The sequence below is a fragment of the Pseudopipra pipra genome, chromosome 10 (assembly GCF_036250125.1).
Source record: "Pseudopipra pipra isolate bDixPip1 chromosome 10, bDixPip1.hap1, whole genome shotgun sequence".
NCBI classification, from domain to species: Eukaryota; Metazoa; Chordata; class Aves; order Passeriformes; family Pipridae; genus Pseudopipra; species Pseudopipra pipra.
In genome coordinates, this window is record NC_087558.1 from 134533 (window position 1) to 146651 (window position 12119).

General features: G+C 39.6%; 1 protein-coding gene across 2 annotated transcripts; it reads right to left on the reverse strand.

The window, feature by feature from the left end:
• Positions 1 to 3738: 3738 nt before the first annotated feature.
• Positions 3739 to 12028, reverse strand: TM4SF18 (transmembrane 4 L six family member 18). 2 transcript variants are annotated; one of them, XM_064665619.1, is made up of 7 exons: positions 10882 to 12028; positions 10455 to 10561; positions 8399 to 8618; positions 6701 to 6790; positions 5892 to 6034; positions 5615 to 5795; positions 4860 to 5203 (listed from the first exon to the last, which is right to left on the reverse strand). In XM_064665619.1, the coding sequence occupies exons 3-7, from the start codon at positions 8573 to 8575 to the stop codon at positions 5189 to 5191; spliced, it is 606 nt and encodes a 201-aa protein (XP_064521689.1). In that variant the 5' UTR covers positions 8576 to 8618; positions 10455 to 10561; positions 10882 to 12028; the 3' UTR covers positions 4860 to 5188. The 2 variants fall into 2 exon arrangements, with proteins under 2 accessions (XP_064521688.1, XP_064521689.1); XM_064665618.1 differs by lacking the exon at positions 10455 to 10561 and having other exon boundaries at positions 3739 to 5203.
• Positions 12029 to 12119: the final 91 nt, after the last annotated feature.

Genomic DNA, 12119 nt, shown 5'->3' on the forward strand with positions numbered 1-12119 from the left:
GTCAAGAGCAAACAAAAGATTCTGGTAACCTTGTCAGTTCAGATAATCTTCAAAGAGATTTTTTCTATTTCTGCCAGCCTACTATCCTGGACATTTAGATCATCATCACCATTTAGACTGTCATAGATTGTAAATCTTGTCACTGAATTGAAAGTAGATTTTAATGGTTTACAGACTTAAGCTTAATTACATTCTTCACTATCTTCATGACTCTCTATAGCTTGGATGCTACTGAGAAAATAATTCTTGTGACCTGTGGCACAAGAACACAACTTCTCAAGCATGTTGTGGAAAGCTCTAAGCAACACCTTTCCCCTGTGTATCTGCTCTGCATTGACACAGGGAGCCCAAGGTACGCCTGCATCTGCCTGTTCCCCTTGCTTGTTCTGCTCCCACAGATCTTCCTCCTCCCTTCTGCACAGTCACCACCAAACTGACAGACAAGGGAGGACTGGTGTCACTGGGACCAGTGTGCACATCAGGGCATGCCTGGGTCAGCTCTACTGCACACCACACTTCCCTTGGAAATGTAATTTTAGCACAAAGTGTGGCATGTGTTGCTAGAGATGAAAAGGACCGGCTGTTCAGGGGTGGAGGTGGGGAATGTTTGCACCCCCTTTTCAAGCAGTTTTAGTATTGCTCAACTGAGGCTCACAAATTCCACAAAACTACCTCCCTGTGTCATCTGCCTCCTAGTCTGTTGCAGACAGGATAAGCCACATTCTTCAATGATTAAAATCAGAAGATCCAGATAATCTTAACTACAACCATTATCAAAATGCACTACTCAGTGCCAAATGCTTCTTTTGCTTGATTCAAGTTCTGTAATCATTTTGTACCTGTTAGTCTCATTGAAAATTAAGAACAAAATTGGACCTTAAATATGGAATGTTTAAAAACCACCTAACTAAAGTTTGTAAGGGCACTTTTTCTGAGCATATATTCATACAACGTGGTTGTGTCTGAAGCTTTAGACAAACACAGCCACCTGTAAACTTCTATTCAGAAAAACATGTATTTTCAGTCACTTGGGAATTCTTAAAAAATCTTGTCTGTGCTCTGAGCACTGACACAGTCATTCTAAATTACATTTTCCATTGTATGGCAATTCAAAAATACCTGTAGTAACCACAATCTTCTCTGAAGCTATTTTAATACTGGTCAGAAAAATTATTATTATTTTGGATAGAAGACTAAGATTCAGAACATAACTAAAGTACAGCAGCTTTCCTTTCATGATATACAAATCTAAGCCTTGTTTACCAGAACTGTGGTATACAGATAAATTACCAATTTTAATCATCATTCATATAAAAAAAATCAGGCACTGTCAGAATACTGAATTTCATAATCTCACCTTTTGGAACATTCTACAGATCTGCACTAAATGGAGGACTCTGCTTCTGCCTAAATTACTGTGGCCAAAGCCAAGATTTTGAAATCTGACCAAATCTATGATGAAATTCTGGAGTTTTGTGGGTTGGTGACACATGCTCAAAATGATTTCTGTAGGAATTTTTTTCTTTGCCATGGATGACGGTCAGTGGTGCAGTGGAAAGATCAGCTTATCCCAGTTGCATGTGACCCATCTGTAAATTAACTGAGGTAAAAATGAGAAAATGTTACACTACTTAAATTCAAAGTCACTACTTAAATTCTCAGCTAACAGAGTTGTTCATGCATATGTGGCCTATTTGGTTTATATTTCTTCAGGTTGCCATTGGATTGAGGAAGACAAAAAAGCAAACAAGCAATACCCTTGAAATCTCCACATTTATTTGAGGGTAAAAATATGAGCATTTCTTTCCTCAGACCCTTGAATCCTCTAAATTACTCTTACGTGATTTGCAAAAGAACTACATGTTGTTCTTATTTAAAATATAGCAAAAACTTCTGAAAGGTAAGATTTTTCCATTCTCACTTTTAGGGTGCCTCCCCCAAACTTTCAGACATCTGTGTGCCCAAGCACACTCCTATTATCTTTTTCTTGAGGAACTCAAAAAACTGACCACAGTACCTGAGCTTCCCAACCCTGTATTATCTTCAGAGGGCGTCTGAAGAGCAGGGACCTCTCTCCTCTCATAGACAGGGCCTAAAAAGGCCTGATTTAATTGGTTAAATTTTGAGTCTGCAGTTTGATGTTATGAATATCCCATTATTGTTTTATACCACTTTACCTTATTTCTCATATTGAAGCTGTTGAAAATCCCCAAAATTGCATTGAAAATATAAAGCTGATATTTTACTTCAAAAATTTTCCTTGAAAGAAAAAAGAACAAACCAACCCAAAAATGGAACATTCTGACAAAGAGGTCTCAATAAAGTCTCCCAGTGAAATTGAATTGAACCCCCACCATTTAACAATTCCTAGATCTGAATGATGTGTGTCTATCTCCTGCTGCCTGTGCTGGTGCTCTGGCCACCTGCAAACCTCTACAGTCAAACACCCTTTAAAGATCTGGGGCACCTCCCCTATTCTTCCTCAATGTGGAAAACCATCCAACATGAGAAGAATTAACAATCAGGAAATGGTACTTCAAAGAGTCACTTTTACCTACATAAGGATTAATAAACCCCAAAATGAAAAGTTGTGGTTGGGGTTCCACAGTATTTTACCACAAAGCTCTACCCACAATTACTTGTGGTCAAAACCAAGTCTCTACAGCAATTTCCAGTTGCAGTCTTTAAACACATGGCATTACTTTTCCAGACACAGCATCCCAATACTCTCGCAAAATGCACTGGCTGTGAGGGACAAATAATACTGAAACTCTTACTGCCAGATTCAGCATTAACTGCTCCCTGGCAGGAGTTTATAAACTCAAAACTGCAGCTTTCTTCCAGGTGAGCCTGGGGTGTTTTACATCTGGATTTCAGCAGGCAGCACGTGCACTTCAGGTTCAGGAACACTTGTGCAAAAAAGGGATTCTCCCATTCCAGTGTGGCGTGAGCCCTGCAGTGCCTCTGGGGGCCACTTCTCCCTGCTGCTGTTGGGGGAGGTCCGTGTCCTGCAGCTCGATGGTCACCTTGCCTCCAACACCACCACCGGGGTAATTGCTTATGTCTAGATTTCAAGCCAGTTAATTAATATTCTTTACAGGAATCTTGTTTTTGCTACCAGGCACAGTTCATAGCATCTCTTGTGAGAGACAAAATATTTAGGATTGAATCAGGACTTATATTGATTAGATCAAATTTAACTTTGCTTTACATCCAAAAGCCCTGCATGCAACTGGCAGTTAAATTTGGAAATACAACTGTTAGCCTTTAGTATTCTTACAACAAATTTCAAATTAATAAGCTGAGCATTTAAAAGCTGAACTGTCAAGTCACAGTTGAATCTGACTATGGCAACAGAGATGGCAAATTCTGGATTATGAATAAAGGGGGTTGCAAGATCAGGAAATTCACCAAGACATAAACTACATGTTTCTTTCTTTAATTTAAGGCCCTAAAATAGGAGATGCCTGTGGTAGAGTGGAAATGAAAATTCACCAGACACAATCAGATAAAAAAGGATGAATTAAAGACAGCTCCACAGTTTGCAGGCATGAAATCCTCAAGATTGTCCAAGATGTTTGGTAGGAGTATGGGTTGATTGTTAAGTTTTCTCTCTTTTCCTTCTCCCCACAAACAGTATTCACAAATCCATGAGAATGTAGGATTAGCTTTTAAGTAGATGAATTATATGTTGCATATTTAAGCCTAAAGAAAAACAAGTATGCAGTGACAGAGTCCTCGTTTTATAATAATGTATTTTTATCATGCACCTCTGACCAGCTATGCCACCTCAAACCATCTCCCAAAAAACTAGCTCCATTCTTAAACATCATTAATTATTTTATTACTTCTTGCAACTTAATAGAAACTAAGCAATTAAAATCAAATCCTACAGGAAGAAATCAGCTTTTCAAAACAACCTGATAAAGGAATATGAAGGCAAAATCTTAATATTGTCTTAAACTGAATTAAATGACTGATATATTCTATATTTTTATAAATAACTTACCCAAAGCTGACACTTATTGTATGATTTGCTTTCTAAGAGTGTTTCATATTAGACGTTGATATACCTGAATCCCACTAGTTCTGATGTAATTGGGGTATGTGCATTACTGCAAGTCTGAAGTCCATATTTCTCTTTCCACTGGGTGTTCATTCTCTCACAATCAGAGTGCTGAATACAGCCAAATCTTGCTCATGCACCTGCAAATGAGCCAGATGTCCACTTCATTGTGAATCCCTGAATTTTCACTGGGAATGAAATAATAATTCTCTGAGAAAGTAAAAGTACCTTTTAGCTGCTAATTTAATACAGATTATTCTTTTTCATCTGATCATCACTGTCAGGAACTTTAGCCTTCCCTTGTAGCAAGGTCAGGGCATCAGGTCACTTAGAAGAGCATTAATAAGCAAGCACTGGGTCCTCACAAGTTTTCCTCATATGCTCCATCAAGTCACACCATACTTGACTAAAATGAAAAAAACCTTTGCCTCTGAGTATAAAGTGAAAAGAAACCCTGTGCAGCTACTAACATGTACCAATAGCACAGCTGACTTCAGAGCTGTGTATTTAATCTGTCAATCAGACTTGGCTAACTTTCTTGCTGCAGGAAGACTTCATAGATTTTTTTCAGTAATTGCTTTCTGCAGTTAAGAACTTCCAAGATGGAAGGAGCAGGGTAAGCTCTGCCCTCCATGGCCATCATGGTCTCTCTGTAACTAAAATTCAGTCATTTAGGAAATCATGGTTTCATGCAGTGCACTAACAACCCCTCCTGATATACTGGGCTTTGAATCAGGCCCTTACGGAACCACAAATGTTCATATGGTCTAAGCAATGAGAGGGGAGTATTAAAGCAGTTCTACAGCAGTTTATTAAAAAAAAGAAATGTGGTTTCAATACAAAAGTAGCTCCATGGTATTCAAACATCCCTATTGTCACAACAAGTTGGAGGTTAAAAAATTGAAGAGTCCCTGCCAGGGACAAGAAGACAGGCAAAATAAAATGTAGATGTCAAACAGTTCAAACAACTTCATCCAAAACAGAGAGGCTTGAGAGACAAAGATTGAAGAGAAAGGTTTCATTTGTCTTTGTAGCACTCAAATCTACCACCACGGATGTTGGACAGGCCATCTCTCTTTTTCTGGTGGTGGGGGAGAAGCAGCGACAATTTCCTTCCCATTTTCAGAGAATCCCAGCCTGCAAATAAAAAAGGAAGTGCAAATCTCATCATTGCTGTGAAAGCCACAGCAATGATGGTAAGAATGTCTGTAAACTGAATGCTTGAAGAAAGGTGCTCAGCAAAGTACTCTGCTGACATAGGGGTAAAGGACTTGGCATCAGTGCTGAATTCCCAGCCACTTTTTTTTTTTTCTCAGTCCTAGCCCTAAAGGTCAGGGTGAGCAGCCACCAATTCCTGTATACCACAAAGAATTAGCAGATTAATCAAAACCAAAAAATGTATTATCAATACATAACCTCTGGTAAAAAAAATGCACTAGCATAGAGAGTGTATAAACCAAAAGGGTAGGTCCTCAACTAGGAGGAGAAGTTTCTGTAGCTAAACTGACCTGGAGGTGCTGAAGAAATTTACCTCAGATGTTTTGTTACCTGGACAAAAACAGAATAGGTCCCACAGAGCGTTCGCTTCAACTCAGCAGCCACTTTGAGAAAACAGATGATCAGCTGCAGCCCACTGAGAGCTATGAGAATGGAGAGTAAAATGACATTCCACTCCACTATGTTAGCAGGTTCTGTGCATCGAGACCAGGCAGGGTAATCTGTGAGGTACCTGTTAGAGAAACACCAGTGTGAAGTAAGAAAAATGTGTCTGACTATTTTTTTGATGAACAATTTCTTGCAGAAGAGTTACACTGATGTTCCTTACCCCCCAGCAGTGTCTTTGAAAATATAATCCCATCCACTTGATGAATTACAGAAAGGGCCTTGAATCAAACCCAGGGTAAAAATGATGCAACTGTATCCTGAGAAAGCAACTCCAAGCAGGGCTAGCACAATTGAAATAAAACTCTGGAGTAAAGAGAGAGAAGTATTACTCTGAGGGGCAGTGTCCACAGCAAACAGTCATTCAGTCTGCCTAGCTACTTCCTTGGGGCTGAATTTCACATTTGATTTTCTCAATATTCAAAATTCAAAAAGAAAAATAGCAGGTAAAGAATAGTAAAAGCACACACAAGCAAAATAAAGATTAAGACATTGTTTAAGACAGTTCCATAATAAGTTACAATATTGTTTGGGTGGGTTTTTTTAAACTTGCAGTTTTGTAAAATTTTTCCCAAAATACAACAGGAAACCCAACCATGTATTAAATAGTCTGCATTCCAGATAGCATATATTGAGTCATTAGTGGAAAAAATAACTTCCAAATAAGACAGGCAAAGGCATGAATCTATTTAGTTGGGGCACTTTATTGACATACTCAGGCCTTTTACATTCTTAGTTTATTTTACAAGGATTTAGGGGGAGTATGTGTCTAGTTTTCTTTCATCCTGCTTATGCATCAGAAGGAAGAAGCTACACTTTCTGTGACCTTGTAACCCAATTTAGAATCCTTCTCTTTGAAAGGAAGTGAAAACGAACAGTAGAGGGGGCAGAAGGATGTGCTGGAACCGTGGGAGCAGGAAGGCACTCAAAACAAAAGCTAAGGAGATGCAGAGATATAAAACATAGACTCACTCTGTAGGTTTTGTTACAGCTCTCACTCTGGCAGCACCGATAGAATACGCTACACTCCAGTGTCATCAGAATTACTGCCAAAAGAAGGATCTGTAAGGGGACATCATAAGGTCAGTGAGATGACTGCAGATACTAAGCCAAAGACTCCTTTACCTATGGAAAGCAGAGACTGCATTTCTTGTGCTCTCTTGAGATTTTAAAGCTGATCTGTGGGAGAGCACGATTACTCAAGGCACACATGGAACTGGAGTGGCTTTACTAGGCTGTCACTGTACTTGTGCTTGAAAGACAAGAGCACAGTGTCTCCCACCACAGTAAAGTGCTATGAGCTTGGGCGCAGCTACACTAGTGAACCTGAAACAATGAAACCAAGTTCACAAGTAAGAGAATCAATACCAACCAAAGGAAGGATGTTTTATTGATACAACCACATCAGTTCAACAGCTTCTTGCTGACACAGGTACACGGATCAGGGTATTGCCTTCCTTACCAGCACAGTCACGCTAGAAAAAGTCAGTAGTGCAAGCTGCTAATTAAATTCACCTGGACTTTCATTTGTTTTCTCTGTCAAGTACCTATACTGATTTTCTCAGACTACTGCATTATTTCAGCTTGATCCTAGAGTCGTTTTGATAAATAGGATCTAGACTCCAGAACCACAAACTGCCACTCAGAGAGGCACTAGTTTGAAAGGGGAAATATGAGAAGGGAATGTTTCTGAATCATAGCATTATCCTCTTGCATGCTGCTGACCTGTTGGTAACACAATGACATATGCATTTTTAATAAATTGGTAATAATCCTAAGGCTAAAAGTGCTTCAAAATATCAATATCACTGTTGCAGTTAACTTTTTCCCAAATTTGCAACTGTTTTTCTGTTTGAATCCTCTGTCTGATAGGTTTTTTTCCTCTGCTAGAAAAGATAAGATTTTTCTTCTGCTTTATGGAGAATACACAATTTCAAAAGAAGTAACTCTCTCTTCAGCATCTTCATAAAAAAACCTCACTTATGCAGATGAGCCCTTTTTAAGCACTGATTGTGTGTAATGCACTTTGATCACATAACTGCTTTCTATCCCTCAGTATACAGCTCTTTATGAACATAGGGAACAGCATGAACAGCGGGCAACTCCATGGTAGTTTATTACTGCAGGTGAACATACTACAAATGTAATGGGGAAAATCCTACTATGACAATCACAGTGAGACAATTCTCTGTATTCAACCTGACAACAGTGGCATCTGATGCATTGTGAACTGTATCCAGTCTTCTAAATACGGGACTACATACAGGTCTGAAAAACATCTGAACCATTACAAGAAGTTTTTGTTTCATTTTGTTTTGGTAACAGAGCTCTAATTCAACCTTCCTAGAGGACTAAATCAACATAGTGTCTGCCTTCATAATACAAGCGTAAATTATGCATAAACAAAAAGACAGCAGAAAAAAACCCACCCTGCAAAATCACTCATGTTAAATAGTATACACATTAAATAGTATACACATTAAATAGTTTACCTAGCTTGTCGCTCAGTATATTAACTTTTTTTTAAATCTGATCGAGTTTTTTGCCTATGGTGATTTTGCCAAAGTAATCCATATATTCTTTAAAAGCACAATTGCATTGCTGAAGAGTAACCCAATATCATTTGCAGTAGAATGCAATTCACTAAAAACCCATAGAATGAGCACTTACCATGACACCTGAGAAACAGATCCCTTCAAAATACCACACGTAGCTGGGGAGCTGGTAACTGGCTGCATGCAGAGCTTTCCCATTCGGGAAGTACAGGAGGATGTTCACAACAATACTCCAAAGTGCAAGAGGTATCAGCAGGCAACTCAAACAGCTTCCACATGTCTCTAAAGCCATCTCTGTAGAGAATTGGAAATTTTGGAAATTTTGCTCTTCTAAGCTAACAAAAGATTACAAGATTTTAAATATAAAAAGTGTTTTGACCTCCCCAGCCTGTTTCAGTCATTTCATATTCACAGGAACCAGTGACTGGGGTGTGATTCCAGGGACAGAAGTGTTTAATAGTTAGCTGAACAACAGATGAATATTGCTATGTAAACTCGCTGTCCTGTCTAAGCACGTCTTTAAGTAGCCATTTCCCTTCTAAAAGATCCTCCTTTGTGATCTTCCAAATGAAATATATCTAGGAGTCAGACTCAGGAAGGAAATTCAGAGCTCTCATTTCCTAGTGACTGCTCAAAAATGCCCTCCTCCGCCCCAGAATACAAACTGTAACACAGACAGTTTGGGACAGAGGCACGTTGTTCAGCCTCAATGCAGCATGGGGAAGGGGGTTGTCAGATGAGAAATATTCAGTCTCTGTATAGAAGGCCACACTTTGCCTCACACGACAGATTTAGTAACAGAGCCCTAAGGGGAAACTTGTTGCTGACTTGGGACAGTCGCACAGAAACACCAGGCTGAGTCTGGCCCATCGTGCAGAGAGTACAGAAGCCCAAATAACACTGGTTAGAAACTGCCAGGCAGACTTACTGTCACACTTTTAATCAATTACTCTTTCACACAGCATTACGTGGCTCAACTGTTTTTCAAATCAAATCCTGCTATTTCTCCAATTGTTTCATTCTGTGCTTACAGCTGAGCTTGCACAGCTACAGACCTAACCTACGTACACGTGACTTCTTGTGCAGGACAAAAGGTCTGGTTGTTTTTTTGAAATGCCTGCTGTTTGCACTGTGCAAAGCCAAAGTCACACAGCTTCCCCATTGTCACGTGTCATCATTCCCTTACCCCTGAGCAACTAAACATCTACGCCAGTAACACAGAGCTGGAGTGGTCTGAACACAGCTTGACCCAAGCCTTCAGTCTACACCCCTGTGAGTCATCAGAAAAGTAACTCTAGAATGAGCTTAGGCTTTACTCAATAGGAAAGTTGTAGTCAGAGAACAAAAAAATGGGGCTCTATCAAATGCAGGAAGGCTGATTTTAGAAGCAATGATGTCACAATACATTTTCCTTCTGTTTCCTCATGAGCTGTTTCAGGTTCTGCACGCATGAGGCTTCTCACATCATCTCATAAAAGCTCTTGGGATTGCATATTGTAACTAATACCATACTACTGCTTTGAATGAGATCACACAAGGAAATGGGCATGGTGGTACTCACACAATTACACTGTTTTTCTACCCTTCTCTGCTGTGACTCTCCTCTTTTTCTAAGAGGTTTCATTTTGATCTTCCCATATCTCCTGTTTTACTCTCTAATCACTATGGACACTTTTTTTCAGGTCTCCCTCCAATCAGAAGTAGTAGCAAACCTGCCTTTTCAGACTCACAGGCAAAGACAGAACTCCTGTCATCAACGCTGTGCCTTATACAGCAGAGAAAACAGCTGCATTAAAAGTACACACAACAAATCTTCATGACTGATCTTTTATTAAAAACTCAGAGATCATGTAACAGGCTGAAATATTTTTTCCTAAAAGCAGAGGCCAAAATTAATAGTAAGCAGCTTATTTTATAACGAAATTTGCTGCTACTTCTATTATAAGCTGTTCTGATTAGAAGAAAGTAACTTGGGAAACAATGCCTGAAGCAGCATTTGTTCTGCAGTACAGCAGTCCAGATCACAACTTAGTTTGTATTCAAACTGAGCTCTGCAAATACCAAATCATAGTGTGGTTATTTTGCTGGCACACAAAACCACTAGAATAGGAAACAACCATTCTATACTAAGAATTAAGCAAATCTGTAAGACAGTTTCTCAAATATCTTACCAAGTGTTGCAAGCACTGCTTTCCTGTTGCTGTCACTATCCATGAGTTGATGCCAAGACTGTTACCGAAAAGTCATGTTTACTCTGGATGAGTGACTTCTCTGCCAGCTGAAATGAATACAACCTAAACCAACTGCTTCTCCACAATATAGTTGATAAACCTCCCAAAACACTGTGTTAGGCACCAGGCAACAAAGGCATCCAACTGTCCTTTTTTTACATAACAACATAAATAATGAGTAGCAGTGTTGTGCATTAGTGCTACACGGATCTGAGCTGAAGTTTTAAATCCTAATCTACCCCAGTCATTCCATCTATTGTAATTTCTAAAATTGTTTCAGTTCTTTAATTAATTGTGTGTACCAGAAAGACAAATAACCATTATGCAAGCATAAAGGCAAAAATCTCTGAGTTGCATGGCATTATACCTGGCTCCACTGGGGATCCTCTTCTCCGCTTCTCTCCTTCCACACCCATTTAAACTTGCAGATATTTTTTCAAACAGTGTTTCTTCACATACAAAGACACTGTATTGCACAGCTGCAAGGAATTTTGTCTGTATACACATGTGCATGCACATATTGTCCTTCCTTCCTCCCATAGCAGAGCAAGACAGGGATAAATACAACAAACGTCATTAAAACTCTCAACTACTTCTATGTATTTAGGTATGAATAAATGCTATTGCAAAAATCATGTCTCCTGAGATTCTAAACACAAACTCTTCCCATCTGTGAGTTCTTTTGCTGCTGTGGATGTGTGTGTACAATTTTGTTTTCACAGTTAATTTCTTTTTTTTCAGATACTCATTTGTACAGGGCAGATTCGACTGTGTGGACAGCCTGAGATACCTCTCAAGTTTCTGGCTACCTTTAAAGACAATCCTCTTAGTTACAAATGGCCTAAGGATGCACTGATACCCATGGGAGCTTTTCTCCCATAAATAGAAATCAACTTGCCTCTTTTCAAAGACAACATTAACAGCTAAATACCAAAAGTGAGACTCATTTCTCTGAAGTAAATAGCACGTCACATTTTGGTTTTCACTTGAAAATTGCCACTACCAGCTGCATACTGACCTTGCCAGCAATGCTGTTGGCAGCACGTTATTCAGATTTACTTGTGATAAAACATTCACTCTAATATGCTACAAGCTATACCTCAGAGGTTCTTGCCCAGTAGCTTACAATGATGCCTCCAGGCTGCTTACTGGTGAAGTCAGGTATTTCAGATTAATCTGTTTCTGCTGACCTGAATTTGGACTGTATTCCCCCAACACTGTGAGGCCTGAGGGTCTACTGAGTGAGGTAAAAAACAAGAGTCAGGCCCACATTTTGTTTTGTGTCCTGTAATGCTCCTGTAATGGAGCAGTCAGAAGGTGATCCCCCTTGGGGGGAAAGAGAGGACTCATAGCTGGATTCAGCTGCACAGGGACCCCTTTGGGAACTGCCAGCCAGGACTAGGATTCCACATGTGCGGCTGTATCTGTCCCAGAGCTGTTGCTGAACCCTTGTTGATTCAGCTAAATGATCCAAACCAAGCAGTGAAGCAGTTCCACTCTGGCAGAGCCTGTTGGAGAGGAAAAGCAGGTTACAACCTGACTGCATTATATCCACATTCTCATGCCACCACTGTCCTTTACTCCAAGACCAGGCAAGCAGTGTTT